Below are 17,701 nucleotides of genomic sequence, written 5' to 3' on the forward strand. Positions count from 1 at the left end.
GCTGTGTGGTCATGCGAAACGGAGCTTTTGAGAAACGATGATGTCACCGCTTTTTAGCGCATATCATTTTTTACTATAATTAGGTGAGAAATGCATGCAGCTTGTGCCTGCATGGAAACTACACGGATATATATCCGATTGTTCATGTTGTGGGAGGTCGGGTGGGAAATACAACTCAGAGTGCAGTTTCAGGGGTTAGACACACGATGGCGCCCCTTGCTTTATTTCTCCAACAGGTTCAAACAAAGTCAGTTTTCCCAAACAGAACTCAGACAGTAATATTCTTTGCATGAGGTCCCGGCTCCGAGGCGGGAGTCGTCACTGCAGAGGATGAGAGGGGATGTTAGCATACGGTCAGAGCACAAGGTAAGTACAAAGTTGGGGCCTGAGACACCCGGTCTAGGCAGTCTACCAACTGGACCTTTGTATAACTCTTTCTCTTCTTCTTTTCCAGGTTCCAGAGGAGGCCAGGAGGCTCCCCCCGGAGGTAGGTAAGGGGGTGCGTATCTTTCTCTATCCACAAGGCACAGAAGAGTACTTTAGAGTAGAAGTACTCGGATACGGGGTGGTGAGTAATTAGAGTAAAAGTACTTGGTATGGTACCGGGCGGGGATGGTACGGAGGGCCCCTTAGGCTCGGCCAACAGGAAGATACACAAGCATTTATATTCTTATTTCTCTCTATCTACTGGGTGGCCGTGTCGGTACGACAACGGCAGTCAGGGGGTTAACACAAAGTAAGCGCTCTAGTTTCTAACGGTCTTCTTTCACCGGGCCTGGCGGCGCAAGCCAACTTAAAGTCTCTTCAAGGGTGAAATAAACATAACACGGGCCTGTCTTCTTTCACAGGGTGTACGTGACACTTTATCTAGAGCCTGCTAGCTTCCATTAGTCTCTACGGGGTTATCTTCATTCAACAATCTTCAGTGTACAACACCACGGTGACACTCTTCATTCACAGTCTTCATTTAGCATCGACAGGGTGACTTCCTTCATTCACAATCTTCGTTATTATCCTTAGCTGCTCATTTGCCCCTATGAGTGCCTCTTCTTAATAACACGGGTGATAGATAGTGAACGGTTTGTCTTACTGCGACCTTATGGAGCTGTGGGGCTGCCGTTTCCATACGGGGGTCCCGTCTTCCGCACTCGTCCCCGATACGAGCCAGGTGGGTCTCCAGTATGCATGCGGCTCTCCGTGTATACTTGTCTATGGGGGGCACACGCTCCTGCGTGTGCTTCCAGCCCCACTCCTACAAGCCTGGTGATGTGAGAATATAAGAGAGCAATTGAGTGGTGATACAAACAATCAAACAATAAACATAGTCCATACGTGAGAGTCCATAAGTGAGAGGAGTGTGGACTTACCATCCAACGCCGAGTGGACGGCATATGCTGCGCGAGCGTCTGTGTGTAGCAGGGATCTGATACTGCTAGGTGCGCAGGCTGTTTATAAAGGGCGCGGCTGACAGGCTGCGGCTGTCCTTAATTGCTAACCAGGGCGGCGGCTGGAATGAGGCGCAGCTGATTTAGAATTGCTCTGGGATAATACACTGAGTCTATGACCCGGCCATGGGCGTGCCTGGTTGTCATGGTAACTCGCCCCTCCCCCTGAGGTGAGACCTGACAGACTCCACAATGTTTATATACCAGTAAGACGCGCAAACGCGGGAAGCGAACGCAGCTCATACATATTTGGGTTTTTTTTAAGATTTATTTTTAAGTTATTATTTTAACTTAGCCATAACATATAAGGAGTCCCCAAAGCAGCTATACGTCCAAATATGGAGTGTGTTGCATCAATCACAAACAAATCACTCAGCTCCATATATGGGCACAAAGGTGGGACACACAGACACACACACACAGACACACACACAGACAGACATGATCTGCTAGGTCTCATAGTAAGTGCTCACTGCATTCGCAAATCACTGTTAACAACTTAAAACGTATCATGTTGCATCAACTGCAGCATCTCTGCTGCATCCAATAATAAATATATCAGCCTATTATACTAGTCCAGTGCGGAGTCTGCGGACTGTCTGGTGATTTCATTTGCATTGGTGCCGAGTGCGAAGCTTGAACAATATTTTAATCGCTACAGATAAACTGTAGTCTGTGGATATGGTGAGAACGGTGAGAAGAAAGTACACAGTGGGTCGCCGTGCACAGGCTTTTTTTTATTACATTAATAAAGGGCGCACCCTTGACGGCATTTGTCACTGTGCCTGCATGCCGACAATGTGCGCGTGTGAACTTTTATTAGCCTAGGCTACATTATTTATAACGTGACATTTATTATACACCTCGGAAATATAGCCACTCTACAAGCTTACGAGTGCTTGTGGACACTTCTATAGGTCTGACTCCTCTGCTATTATTTACTGTGCAGGACTTGCCAAGTCGCCAGAGCAATGGTAAAGTGTCCATCACAGGTTTCCTTGCAGGTGATTATCTTTCTAATGTTGCAGTTTGGAAGTGCTCGTTAGATATCGCTCAACTAAACGTCCCTGCCCTGCAGGTGGTACAGCACCTGTTTTGAATTGGCAGTGGACGGGTGGCACAGGTTAGGTGTGCTTATGCTACCACCTATAGCGGGCAATAATCGAGTTAAACAGTTCAAATAGCCGATCTACAAGCTCACAACGTGTCGATGTAGATCGACTATTTGAAGTATTTAAAAAAAGAAGTTCAAAATAGTAAAAAAAAAGAAAAGAAAAAAGGGCAAAGAAGTTTAGGGATAGGGGGTAAGGCACCAGCGAAAACAGGGCTGTCTCGTGTGCATGACTTTATAATATAGTAAGTTGATGAAAAGAAAACGTACGTTTTCAGATCTGACAAACAGATAGGGATGACTATAGGTATGGTTGCCACATCTGAGTCGAATCAGTTGATAGACAGAGGGACTCTAATCTATACTAAGATATGGGAACACCCTGGCGTATCTGGTGCATCCTGCAGCTGGGTGAGCCCACATAATGGCAGGTGTTTATCCCTTCAGGACAGCACCTGCACTTAATGCATAGTATGTTGGCTTAGTTCCTTTTGTGCTAATTGGTCTACTGCCCCTGATCTACTGTTATACTCACTATAGTAAACACCTGTAGGCAGACCAACACGCACATGTGCACACACACACACACACACACACACACACACACACACACACCTGCCCGCACGCACGCACAGACGCATACACATACACTATACACAATCATAGAAATGTATGTATCCACAAAGACGTACACGGTTGCAAAGACATCGCTTGAGTTGCACTGAGTACATACAGTCACACACACAGTTGCACGCACGCATGCACGCGCGCACACACACGCACGCACACACACACACACACACACACACACGCACACACGCACACACACGCACGCACACACACACACACACACGCACACACACTCTATCTTTCTCTCCTTGCTTGACAGATGGCACCTGCCACAGTGCCAAAACACAGCCCAAGGGGCCCGACGGCTTCCCTAAAGTGGCTTTCAGCACAGAGGGAATGGAGTGAGTGAACGACTGTGTGAGTGAGTGATTTTTTCCTTTCATGGTGTTTTCAGGGGCACGTCTATTGTCTACACCCACCAGGAATGGAAGCTGGGGGACTGTCGGAGGAAACAAACAAAACACCACTTCACAGTGTGTCCACGTGTGCTCCTGCGCACACACACACACACACACACGCGCACGCGCGCGAGCGCACACGCACGCTCGGAATGCCACCTCAATCCTATGTGAAAATCCTGCACACACTCAACTCGACTCAACTCTGGAACTGAAATGATTCGATCAGTTCCGGTTATACGTTTCATTCATCGAACAATACATCGGACAAAAGTATAGTTTTTCAAGAAGTAATTTGTTATGTCTATGATGGAACGGTTGAGACGAATAACCCATATCTAAATGCGTGAAGTCTCTGTATACGTTTAGTCTGTACGTCTGTCTGAGAACCGTTCGCTCCGCCAACTTCAAATTCGACCCACACTCATGGGAACTCTGCCCCAAAAACGGCCTCTGACCGGGCTCTGGACACTATAGGGCCCCCTGCCCAGGGTCCATATATGGAGCTGGCCTGTTCTGACCTCATTCTGACGTCTGCGACGTAGACTCCATATTTGGGCATGCCTGACAAAGAACTCCATGAATGGGCATAGAAGGGACACAGACATAATATCTGGGTGCATTTCCAACTCGCATCGTTCCCCAGTAGGCCCAGTGCCCAACGAGCACCGCTGTAGAGGCTCCAACGCATACATATCTGGGTGGCGCATGCATTTCCAACTTGCATCGTTCCCCAGTAGGCCCAGTGCCCAACGGGCACCGCCGTAGAGGCCCCACAGGCACCGCTCTAGTGATGTATAAATCATGGATACGGGGTTATTTCGGGGAGGGGTCAGAATAAAGTATGGACTTGCATGGTCATTCGTCTCAACTGCTCAATTGTGACGGAATGAGGATTTTTCACTTCCTCGTCGTACAGTCCATTTCGTCACTCGATGTACGATTCGTTTCATTTATGCCCCAAGGACTATACTTATTATAACATTGTTTAATATTGCGCGCGCGTCGCGGCTGCTCGACTGCTTCAAAGCCTTGATGTTTGGCCATGGCATAAAACTGTCACGACACGCAATTATGAAGTTGCTTATCAAAACTATTATGATTAAGACAAATTCTATTTATAGGCACGAACACTGGAAACAGTCAGTGGAACTATACCGACTCAGATTCCTGGACATTTTGTGTCGTTATATTCTTTTTTAACCGCCAAACAACAAAATTCCTGGGAGGATGAATCTTGGAAACCCTAACACACAGTCTTCCATATATTATATGCATATATTATATGTATATATTATATGCATATATTATATGTATATATTAAATGCATATAATATATGCATGCTTGTGCGCGAGCAGCCGCACGCGCGCGCGCACACACACACACACACACACACACACACACACACACACACACACACACACACACACACACACACACACACACACACACACATAACCCATTTAGGCCTGACGTCGGAAAAAAATTTGCAATTCCATTGCAATGCCATTGGTCATGATATTTGCATATAAATACCCCCCACAGAGGCTGAAATTCACACAAATAAAAACTTTCTGGACAATTTTGAACAATTTTGAACCTTGACATTTGAACTTTAACCCTAATAAAAGTAAGTAAAATAATTGTAATATATGTTTTTTTTTTGTTATCATTAGAATGTCTAGAACATGTTTTATTCATTATTGTGAAAGATATCCCCCAAATGTAAATCATTAATTTATTATATTATTATATAATTATTATATAATTATTATAAATGTGCATAAACTTTTCATCAAACTTTTTTTTTTTTTTTTTTTTTTTTACATATTTATTTAACATACCGGTAAGTAAGTTTGAAATCTCTTTTTTGCAAGTAGAAATATATCCGGGTCTTACAGGGTTAAGGAAGAACATTTACATCTTCCCCAATTATCCCCCCAATTATCATTGAACTTGAATGACTACTAATTTCCTTCTATTTAAAAAAATATATCTAGTCAATAGTCGTTACATCTGCCTTGAATTTCATTCACTTTTCTTGTAAATGTGACTTGACAATAAAGTTGCATTGATTGATCGATTTGACTGACCTCTGTGATCACCTGAACAAATATGCATAGGGGGTATGCATGTACAGTATAATAATAATAATAATAGCTCAGATTTATATAGCGCTTTTCTGAATACCCAAAGCGCTTTACAGGGAACACTAAGAACAGACTTTATTAAGAGAAAAAAGACAAAATAAAACATAACAGATACAGGGTTAAAAAGATAAAAGGATAAACGAGACGTCAACTGGGGAAAGCTATTTTGGAGAGACAGCGAGATCAATTCGTGGCGGTGACGACTCGCCACGACCTATTTTTTCCGCCATGGCGTATTCTTCATTTTCCGCCATGGCGAGTACAGAATCCGCCTTGGCGAGTACAGAATTCGCCGTGGCGAATCCGCCATTGTTTATTTTTTTTTTGCGTGCCCTGGTGCCGTGGTGCAGTCCTAGTAGTAGAATTCTCGGAATTATTTCATCCTCTGCTAGCGTAACGGCTAGCGCTCTCGCCCCTATAGTCAAGGCACCGTGCAGACACAGGTTCGATTCTTGCAAAAAGCAAACTATTTTTTTTTTTAAAGTTCTTTTTTTACCCGTACATACAGTGTGTGTGTGTGCGTGCGTGCGTATACAGTGTGCGTGCGTGTATGCGTGCGTATACAGTGTGTGTGTGTGTGTGCGTGCGTGCTTCATCGTATTTATTATTATTATTATTATTAATATGCAGGTAATAATAATAAATACGATGAAGCACGCACGCACGCGCACACACACACTGTATACGCACGCATACACGCACGCACACTGTATACGCACACACGCACACACACGGTATGTACGGGTAAAAAAATTACTTTAAAAAAAAAATGTTTGCTTTTTGCAAGAATCGAACCTGTGTCTGCACGGTGCCTTGACTATAGGGGCGAGAGCGCTAGCCGTTACGCTAGCAGAGGATGAAGTAATTCAGAGATCTGTGTGTCTATATGTTTGTGTGTGCGCGCAACGTTTATAAGAAAGAGAGAGAGAGAGAGAGAGAGTCACTCACCCCCCCCCCCCCATCCCCTCTAGCGCTCTCGCCCCTATAGTCAAGGCACCGTGCAGACACAGGTTCGATTCTTGCAAAAAGCAAACATTTTTTTTTTAAAGTAATTTTTTTACCCGTACATACCGTGTGTGTGCGTGTGTGCGTATACAGTGTGCGTGCGTGTATGCGTGCGTATACAGTGTGTGTGTGCGCGTGCGTGCGTGCGTGCTTCATCGTATTTATTATTATTACCTGCATATTAATAATAATAATAATAATAATAATAAATACGATGAAGCACGCACGCACACACACACACACACTGTATACGCACGCATACACGCACGCACACTGTATACGCACGCACGCACACACACACACTGTATGTACGGGTAAAAAAAGAACTTTAAAAAAAAAAATAGTTTGCTTTTTGCAAGAATCGAACCTGTGTCTGCACGGTGCCTTGACTATAGGGGCGAGAGCGCTAGCCGTTACGCTAGCAGAGGATGAAATAATTCCGAGAATTCTACTACTAGGACTGCACCACGGCACCAGGGCACGCAAAAAAAAAATAAACAATGGCGGATTCGCCACGGCGAATTCTGTACTCGCCAAGGCGGATTCTGTACTCGCCATGGCGGAAAATGAAGAATACGCCATGGCGGAAAAAATAGGTCGTGGCGAGTCGTCGCCACGGCGGATTCTGTACTCGCCAAGGCGGATTCTGTACTCGCCATGGCGGAAAATGAAGAATACGCCATGGCGGAAAAAATAGGTTGTGGCGAGTCGCCACCGCCACGAATTCATCTCGCTCCACCTGCTATTTTGAAGAGGTGGGTTTTGAGTGAGGTTTTGAAAGAGGGGAGAGAGGGGGCAGCTCTGAGGTGGTTGGGGAGTTCATTCCAGAGTTTGGGGGCCGAAACGTAAAAGGCCCTGTCACCCCAAGTGCGGTACTTGGCCTTGCGGACCTTCAGGAGGTTGGCTTCACTGGACCTGAGGGAACGGGGGGGGGCATATGGTTCAAGAAGATCGGAAAGATAGGGGGGAGCCAGGTTATTGAGAGCTTTGTAGGTGGTGAGCAGGATTTTGTAGTGAATTCTTTGTTTGATGGGAAGCCAGTGTAGGTCGTGGAGGACGGGTGTGATGTGGTCTCTGGAGCGAGTACTGGTGAGCAGGCGGGCAGCGGAGTTTTGCACGTGTTGGAGTTTATTGAGGACTTTGGAGGTGGTGCCATAGAGAATACTGTTGCAGTAGTCAATCCGGGATGTGATGAATGCGTGTATGAGGGTTTCAGCGGCAGTGAGAGACAGAGAAGGCCGGAGGCGGGCGATATTCCTGAGGTGGAAGAAGGCGGTACGGGTGATCTGGTTTATGTGGGGGAGGAATGAGAGGGTGGAGTCAAATGTGACACCAAGGTTACGGATGTGGGGGGAGGTTGTAACAGTGGAGCCATCGATGTTGAGGGTGAAGTTCTGGGTGGAGCTGGTGAGAGAGTTGGGGCCGATGAGGAGGATTTCAGATTTGTTGCAGTTTAGTTTTAAAAAGTTATTTTGCATCCATAGTTTGATATCAGTGAGGCAGGTGGTGAGGGTGGAGTGGGTGGCAGCGGTGATGGTCTTGGTGGAGAGGTAGAGTTGTGTGTCGTCGGCATAGCAGTGGAACTGGAGGTTATGGTGACGGAGGATTTGCCCAAGAGGTAGGATGTAAATGATGAAGAGGAGAGGACCAAGTACAGAGCCCTGGGGGACGCCGTGGGTGACTGGGGCAGTGGAGGAGTGACAGTTGTTGATGGAGATGAACTGGTGGCGGTCAGAGAGATATGATTTCAGCCAGGAGAGGGCAGTGTGAGTTATTCCAAGGGAGGACTGAAGGCGTGAGATGAGGGTGGAGTGATTGATGGTGTCAAAAGCGGCAGAGAGGTCCAGGAGGATGAGGATGGAGAGGGAACCAGAGTCGGCGGAGAGTAGGATGTCATTGGTAACTTTGAGGAGGGCTGTTTCTGTACTGTGCATTGAGCGGAAACCGGATTGAAATATTTCATAGAGGTTATTTGAGTCCAGGTGTGATTTTATTTGGGAGGCGACTGCTCTTTCTAGTATTTTGGAGATGAAGGGGAGGTTGGAGATGGGGCGGTAATTGTTGGGGGTGTCAGGGTCTAGTCCGGGTTTTTTGAGAATGGGGGTGACAGCAGCCAGTTTGAGGGCAGGTGGGATGAAACCAGAGGACAGGGAGGTGTTGATGATTTTGGTGATGGTTGGGGAGAGAGCTGGGAGGCAGGCCATGACTAGGGAGGAGGGCATGGGATCCAGGATGCAGGTGGATGCCTTCATGCCGGAGGTTATGGTGGATAGGTCCGATGTAGTGATCACGGTGAAGGTAGTGAGTGGTTGACCAGAGAACAGAGGGGGGGTTGGTTCAGGATCCGGGGGAGTGGTGGAGGAGGTGATGGCCAGTTCAGAGTGAATGTTGACTATTTTCGTTTGGAAAAATGTGAGAAATGATTCACATTTATTGGTAGTGAAGGAGGAGGTGGTGGTGTCCATGGGTTTGAGCAGGTTGCTGACGGTGGAGAAGAGGGTTTTGGTGTTTTTGCTGCCAGATTGAATAATGGAGGAGTAGTGGGAGGTGCGCGCACTGTTGAGGGCTTCCTTGTATTGCTGCTGGTGTGAGTTGTAGGCCTCGGAGTGGACATTTAGACCAGTTTTGTTTACTAGCCGTTCAAGCTTTCGGCCCTCAGCCTTAAGGTGGCGGAGGTGGTCTGTGTACCAGGGGGCAGAGTGGGTGTAGGAGACAGGTTTTGTTTTTATGGGAGCGAGCTGATTTAGGCAGGTGGAGAGGGCATTGTTGTAGTTATTGACTAGGTCAGTCGGGGAGGCATTTTGGGTGAGTGAGTGGTCGGAGATTGTGTCAGTCAGGAGGGAGGAGAGAGCGGGGGGCTGGATGGATTTGAGGTTGCGAAATGTGATGAGGCGTTTGTGCTTGATGGCAGGGGTGGGGATGTCAATGTCAACGGTGAGGGCCAGGTGGTCAGAGAAGGTGGAGAGGGTGGAGCCGGAGTTGGAAAGGTTGCTGATGGAGGTTCCGGTAGTGCATATCAGGTCTAGAGTGTGACCTTGTCTGTGTGTGGGAAAGTCTACATGCTGGGTTATATTAAAACAGTTTAGAATGTCCAGGAATTCAGTGGCAGGTGGGGAGTTGAGTGAGTCCACGTGAAAATTGAAATCACCGAGTAATAGGACAGATGGAGAGATGGCACAGAGCTGGGTGAGGAATGTGGAAAAATCAGAGGGAAATGAAGGATTGGGTTTGGGGGGGCGATAGATGACTGCAGTAACCAGGGGTTTGGGGCCAGATAGTTTAAAAACCAGTTGTTCAAATGAGGGGGAGGGTGGAATTGTGACTGGGCTGGTTTTTATCTGTTGTCGATGTATTATGGCTAAACCACCTCCTCGTTTATCAAGCCGTGGTTTGTCCATATAGATGTATCCTGGGGGTGTGGTTTGGTTGAGTGAAATGTATTCAAGGGGTTTTTGCCAGGTTTCAGTAATACAGAAAATATCTATTTTATTGTCTGTTATGAAGTCGCTGAGTATGAGTCCTTTGTCTGTTAATGATCGGGTGTTGAACAGAGACATTTTGAGACATGAATTGAGTTTGACGGATAGTGGCGCTTTGATCAGCGGCTGTAGACAGGCGGGGGCGGGGCGCACGTGTGGTGTGTTGTGATGACGTCGTTCATTTGACCAGAGTGAGGGGATAGTGGAGTGATCAGACCGGGAGTAAACAAACTTTCTACGGGAGCTTCGATGGATGTATTTGGATCGGCGTAACAGTCCGTGTGTTTTGAGAGCTGAGATAAAGGATGGAATGACGATGTAGTTGTTGAGTTTGAGCAGTTGTGCGGTGGAGTAAAACAAAGTGCCCATGGTGCCATCCGGGATTGATGTTGTTAGCCTGGAGCTGTTGTTAGCCGCTGGCAACACGTTTGTTGACCAGAGGAGATGGAAACACAGACACAGCAGGGTAATCCACAACATGGCAGTTTGACGGAGACGTAGAAAAGAAAAATGGATAAAGGATGAGTGGGCAGAAAAGACCGGTGGGAGCTGTAGGAGCGGAAAACTGACTGCAGGTTGCTGGTTGCTAGCTAGCCCTAGAGCCGCCAGCTAACCAGCACAGAACGCGGGGAACAGCTGCCTATGTTGTGGTTGCCAGCTAGCCCTGAAGCCGCCAACTAACCACAACGTTGAGAAGCAGCCGAACCGAACGCGGGGAACAGCTGCCTATGTTGTGGTTGCCAGCTAGCCCTGAAGCCGCCAACTAACCACAACGTTGAGAAGCAGCCGAACCGAACCAGGGGACAGTGTAGTCCAGGTGTTTCCGAGGTGGACGTCAGAAAATGGTTCTGTTGCAGTGATTCCTTCCACGGCGGTGGGACAGTGGAGCCAGCGGGTGAGTGAACAGCTATTCCCAAAGTTGAGGTCCAGTTGGCTGTGACAAAAGCTTAAACTAATACTAAAACTAAAACTAGTAGCCTATTAAGGTCGTCTCTCCACTTTGCACAGTTGCACAAAGTTCAATATCTAACTAAACTAAACTAAGCTACCACGGATGGAGAAGCGGCGAACAAGCAGACGCCAGCGTCCTCTCACATCCGGGCATGAACCTCAAATGACTTGGGACTCGGACCTGAGGGTTTGGACTGACTTGGGAATGAGTCTACCATTCATTGTCAATGGAGGCCAGAGACGTGATGTTGAGTATATGTCGGTCGTTGGGTTGTACAGTATATACTGGCCGATAAAGGTCGGGTCCGACTGCAATGGAATCCTCCCGTTTATGTCAAGTCTAAATCGCAAATAGGCCAACTAAACTGCATTCTTGACTTCCCGGATGTTGAGCCAAGTGGCGAGGACCCTATCTGATCAGGGACGGAAAACGCCTTTTGGTGTTTTAAACATTAAGTTATAATTTAGCTATTGAAAAATAGCAGATCTACAAGCTCATAGCGCGCCACCGAGTGGCGCGCTACGAGCTTGTAGGTCTGCTATTTTTGGTCTGCTATTTTTGAAAAATCGTTAAAATGTGGCCCAAATCATTGAATATATATTTCAGAGCAAACATTTTTAACTAAAATATTTGCTTCTGGGGGGGGGTCCCTGGAACTACATATTTCGAGATGGGGGTCCATGGCCCAATAGAGATAATTCTGGGGGTCCTTGACATGAAAAAGGTTGAGCACCACTGACATAGAAACATGGGTTTTTCAGATTTTTTGGGGGGGATTTAGAAGCCTTTTTTTTTTAATCGACCTCAGTCCAAAATGGGTTAAGAAGACAATTCGATAATGCCCTGAGTGGAACTCCGAGGAAACAATGTGCTTAGTTTGCACTCGACCGAGTGTGACATCTTATACCGCCCTCAAAACTACAGCCCTCAGAGTTAAATTGACATTGGATTGGGCAGTCTACAGAGGTGATGTCATCAACTCACTTGTTCTGTGGGGAGAAGAGGTAGACGGACCAGTTCTCTCTGTTCTCACACCAGCCCGGCTTGTAGACCTCCATCATCTTCTGGAGACGAAAACACATGGACTGGAAGAGGACAAGGGGGGGGGGGGGGGGGGGGGAGTGAAACATCAAGGAGAAAGGGCAAAACGACAACTATACAATCATCCATTCCTGTCCTGATTCGTTCCTGATTTTGACATTAGCCTTGCTTGATTATACACTACAGTAAACTTGGGCTTTGACCTTTTCAACCTAAAATGTCAACTCAGCTCATCGCAGCCTGCTGATCATTCCCACACGTTACAGTTACTGTACTCTATACACACACTCTCAAATTATTTGAATAGGAGTCACACCTGGACCTTTGACCTCATCAACCTAAAAGGTTAATGATCTTTTTGAGGAAACGTACTTACTGATCAGTCCCTCCAAGTCTCGTGACAATCGCATGCACGCACACACACCAGGATAAATGACAATACCTTGCCAGACACAGTGCTACAGAAAATGTAATAATACCATAAACACACCATGCCATGTATATACGCTGCAACCCCCTATTCATTGACAATCTGCATTATGCCCTAATGAAGGCCAGCTAGGCTGAAATGGCATTGTCTCTGCCTGCTTCTGTAGTCAAGTTTGTGCTACCCTCACCCTGCAGTGCGATGCTTTGATCATGTGATCATTCGGGTTCAAGTACCCCCATCGTCCATCGCGGAATAGCACATACTGTATACAACTGTACGGCAAGTATACATGAGATGTTATTGTTATTGGGCATATTTTTACTTAAAGGTATATTCAGTGATTTCACTTAATTCAAATATCACTTATTTTTTTTGTTTTGTTGTGATAATCCTCCCTACTATAGAGTTCCTCTCTGTCCCCAGTGAGCCCCTGGGGTCAAAAAAACGTTTTTGGCTAGGTGGCCAAGTCTTCATGCAATCAGGATGAGAAGGGGCCTTCTGCCAATCATGATCGAGCAGAGGCTGGCCTTGGTATGCGTGCTGTTGGCCTCTCGCGTGTGTGTCGTCGTCCCCCCCCCGTCCCCCCCCCCCCACTGTAAAGCGTGTTCATGTGCACATCTTGCTACCGGGGTGGTGGATACCCCAAATCACTGAATGCTCATTTAACAAAGTCCCGCAGAGATGTCTTTATATACTCCACATAGTCTATCTCCTCTTCCAGGTCCGGCCGGTCCTTCTGCGCGTTGACCTCCGGGAAGACCTCGGAGACCAGCAGGTACGGGCCCGGCGGCGGGGCCTTGCCGTTACAGTCGCGGTGGTCCACACCTCCTCCGCTCCCCCCGCTACCACCTCCCAGGCCCGCCCCCGACCCAGTGGCGCTCCTCCTGGCGGGGTCGGGGTGGTGGGCCGGGGCCGGGCCCGGGCCCAGACCACCCCCACCCCCCCTGGAAAAGCTCTGGGAGTTCCAGCGACAGGGCCCGCCGGTCCCTCTTGGGAGCGTACCGCCTGGACAGGAGCTGGGGGGGGGAGGTGGGTGCGGGGGGTGGTGGTGGTGTGGTGGGGGGGGTTGGAGAGGAGCAGCTCCTGCTCGCTGGCGTAGGCGTAGGAGGAGGGCGTGCCGTGGACGCGGAGGCTGCCGCCCACCACCGCGGGGGCTCCGCCCCCCGCCCGGTAGCTCCTCCTCCGACCCAGGCTGTTCCAGCTAGACCTGCGTGAAGCGGAGGGTTGGAGGGAACGTAAAGAAAGAAAGAAAGGTACTATTGTTTACCCAGGGTAACTGGACTATAAGCTCAATAACTTGTTTACAGCCAGGCCCTGCTCATATAGAACATTTCATGGTAGAGGTTCAATGCCTTGTCCAAGGGCACTTCAGCGGTGGTCATTTTAACGTGCCGGTCCGGGGATACGAACTATAGCGACCTTCCGATATCAAGACCGCTCCGCAAACCGTTCGGTGACTCGTTTAAAGCCATTTGTTTACTTAACCAACTATACCAATGAAGAAAGTTCCACTCCGCTCGACTCCAATCAAAAATGCATTAGCGGTTTGTTTCAAACGGCTCACTGCAGGGATTTGAACCATGGCAGAGATATCGACCTATATCCCCCTATTAAGGGGCTAATGAAAGTTATTAAGAATTCATTAATGCAATAACCATGGCTGAATCTCACCTGCGGCTCCATGTGGTTTGAGGAGGGAGAGGGCGTCCCCAGTTGTGGTAGGCGGAACCGCGACCGTGTCGCTGGAAAGAGTCACAATAAAGCCACTGTGATTCATCAGAGTATAGTATAAGAGACACACACACACACACACACACACCACATGGTCTGAACACTGAGTCCCTCCCAGAGTGAGCACGTTAACCAAAAGTATATGCAACGTGGATGATCGATAGCTATATAAAATGACACCCGTAATGCATTTCCAGTGGGGTGGAAGAGCGATATAGCCGCGTATACCCCGTAGGCTCTATAGCGCCTGACAAGCGAGTTCAGTTCCCCCATCAAATCAACTTCCCTGTGGGCAGCGGCAGAGATGTTTAACCCATTTAGGCCTGACGTCGAAATTTAAATTCTGACCGTTTAAAAAAAATCACACCTGTGTGAACCAAGTGGTGCAACTCCCCTCTCTCTCCCTCTCTCTCTCTCTCTCTCTCTCTCTCTCCTCTCTGCTCCGTTAGATTAGCGATTTGCGTCCAGCAGGTGGCAGCAATGTCACATACTTCTGTCGTTCCAATTTCACGCATGCGCACACCACTCGTGCTCATTTGATGTACATCACAAACAAACACACAGACATTGCGAGCTGGTTGTAGAAAAAAAACCTTATGTTTCTGTATCAGTGGTGCTCAATATTTCATGTCAAGGACATGATATGCCTCCCCCCCCCCCCCCCCCCCCCCCATCTGAAAATATGTTGTTCCGGTGACCTCCCCCCCCAGAAGCAAAGATTTGACATTTTCTGGTTCCATCGTTCCATGACCCCATTCATTTTTCACGTAGAAATTTCCAAAAATATTTAGTTTTAATGTATTTTTAAGCTTATAGAATCAAGCCGTTCAGGATCCTGGTGAAATCATGACCATTAAACATTTCATTCTGTGAACGTTTAATGATAATTATGATAATGATATACCAGGGTATTATAAATACTTTCCTTCCTTTTCTTTCTCTTCTCTATGTTCCGTCCATATTGAAATCTTCCCCCCCCCCCCCCCCCCCCCGTCTGTCTCTTTTTCACCGTGCCCTCAATCAATTAATTTCCTCACACTCTGTTTCTCTTGCAGGAGATCGTGGCGGAGACAGAATAGAAGAATCCTCAATTAACCCATTCTGACCGGGCACCCGTTTTGGTGTTAGCATCATGTTATGCTTTAGCTATTGAAAAATAGCAGATCTACAAGCTCATAGCGCGCCACCGAGTGGCGCGCTACGAGCTTGTAGGTCTGCTATTTTTGAAAAATCGAAGAGCGACTGACATTTTTAGAATCTGATCTCAGGTCAGAATGGGTTCATCAGACCAGTGTGTGTCCCAGTGGAAACCTCGTATGAATCTGATCTCAGGTCAGAATGGGTTAATAGACGTTCCCATGGCAACTAGAGGGCTGAGTTGGACCTCACAGAAGTGTCTTTTGGCTCCTTTGGCTTTTGGTTCAATAAGCACAATAATAAGTGAAGAGTTGCCGTGCTTCCTGTGGCATGTGTGTGTGTGTGTGTGTGTGTGTGTGTGTGTGTGTGTGTGTGTGTGTGTGTGTGTGTGTGTGTGTGTGTGTGTGCGTGCGTGTGTGCATGCGTCATGTGTCCATGCATGCATGCGTGAAAAGACAGAAATAGGTATAGAGACAGAGAAAAAACTAAAAGGCTGAGGTGAAATGGCTTGATTCTAAAAATATAAGTCTAGGTAGTATGTTGCTGGATCACAATAGAAATAGGTTATTGTTTTTATCTAAGTTTAATGTGTTCTCGCCGACATTTGCAAGGAATAAATGCGTGTTGTATTATGCGTTTGTCATGTCAAAAAAATCTAACAAAAATCTAAAGACTGTATGTAAATACGGGGCTTTTAATTTGAAACAACGGATGCAGAAAGTGGCGGGATTCGGCGGCCACTCAGTCTGGGTGGCATGCAGCCAATCAGATTGTTGAATGTGACAGGGTAGCAACCACATAGCAACCGTTTCCTCTATGGAAAACAAACGTTTAAAATGGCCATTGTAGATTGTGTGGCCAACAAAGATTGAGCAACTGCATGGCCTATTTCTTGCCAGTTTAACTGTTTTTGTTACACTGCATATATAGCCAGTAGTAAAAAAAAGTAGTGTCACTGACAGAAACTTTGCAACTCTGTACTTTTCTGTACTTCTCCTTAAATAATAAAAAAAGGGGAAAAAAAGGTCTCTTGCGCAACTGAATATGGCATCTCTGTTACAGCTGTCTTGGTGGTCCTTGACATGAAAATGTTTGAGAACGACTGACATAGAAACATGTCAAACAGGTCAAAATGGGTTAAGGCAGATTTAATTCTAAAAAGGTCATCTAAACAGTTTGCTGAAAACCTACAGTATAATAACCTACAGTATAATATACTGTAGGTTACAACAACATATTGTGTCGCTGTATCAGTGGTGCTCAAATTTTTTCATGTCAAGGACTTGAGTTATAAATGTTCGCTTATAGTTAAATTCAAACACTAAACACCAATGCGCTATACAATAGCTTAAATCTAAAATGACACTAGATTCTTTCCCGGTTTTAATTGGTTACGGTGTTTTTGCAAGGCCACATGTCTGTCTGTGCAATATAACATCGTGGATGTCTGCGTGTCACTTTCAGTACAGTATAAGTAAGTAGCCTTGCCGAGCCATGAGGCCCATAGGGGGCAGGAGCCTATCTCTTGTTTCTGTAGCGTGAGTCAGCTTGACGTACAAGTACACCCCCTGGACATGACGCTAGTATGTCGCAGGGACTTAACCCCAAGCCAACCATTGATGCTTGATGCTTGAGTGTCAAGCAGGGAGGCAATGGGTCCCATTTTTAGAGTCTTTGGTATGACCCGGGCCTCCCAATCTCAGGGCGGACACTCTAACCACAAGGCCACTGAGCTGGTTCAGTACAGTATAGACAAGTGAATTGTATACATGCATACCAGGGACAGTGAGCGTCTCTCCAGGCTACTCTTGTTGCCCAGGCTCTTCACACTGCTCTTCCTGGAGTCCTGGCTGAAGCTCTGCCTCTCTGAACAGTAGGAGGCCCTCGGCCCCAACATGGTGCCCAGCTCCAGGTGACCGTTGGGGGTCAGGGTGCAGATCTTGGGGTCTGGAGCAGGGGAGAGAGACCCTTGTTATAAGCCGTGAAAACATTGACGATATAGACTGTTACCGAACATGTACAGTAGTTTCCCTCGACTCTATGGGACACTTCCCCGAACATTCTTGTCGTTAATTAACTCATTAACTAGAGTGTCTACGGTGGTGCTGTAGACACGAGTATATGCAGACGGCAGGATGCCATCTCCATATATATGGACCCTGTCCAGAGCCCGGACAGAGGCCTTTTTGGG

At 47.1% G+C, this 17,701-nt stretch overlaps 1 protein-coding gene across 1 annotated transcript in view; it reads right to left on the reverse strand.

Moving 5' to 3' along the window:
• The window catches only part of LOC308311841 (voltage-dependent T-type calcium channel subunit alpha-1I-like), a gene marked incomplete at both ends in the record, with an annotated part of 172,535 nt that overhangs the window by 78,104 nt on the left and 76,730 nt on the right, over positions 1-17,701 (reverse strand). The window contains 6 exon segments of the mRNA XM_080758617.1: positions 12,156-12,256; positions 13,343-13,582; positions 13,584-13,695; positions 13,697-13,849; positions 14,314-14,384; positions 17,288-17,457. Of these exon segments, the coding sequence (XP_080614743.1) occupies positions 12,156-12,256; positions 13,343-13,582; positions 13,584-13,695; positions 13,697-13,849; positions 14,314-14,384; positions 17,288-17,457 (847 nt within the window).

The sequence above is a fragment of the Protomyctophum bolini genome, assembly GCF_963924005.1.
Source record: "Protomyctophum bolini genome assembly, chromosome: 3".
Lineage (NCBI taxonomy): Eukaryota > Metazoa > Chordata > Actinopteri > Myctophiformes > Myctophidae > Protomyctophum > Protomyctophum bolini.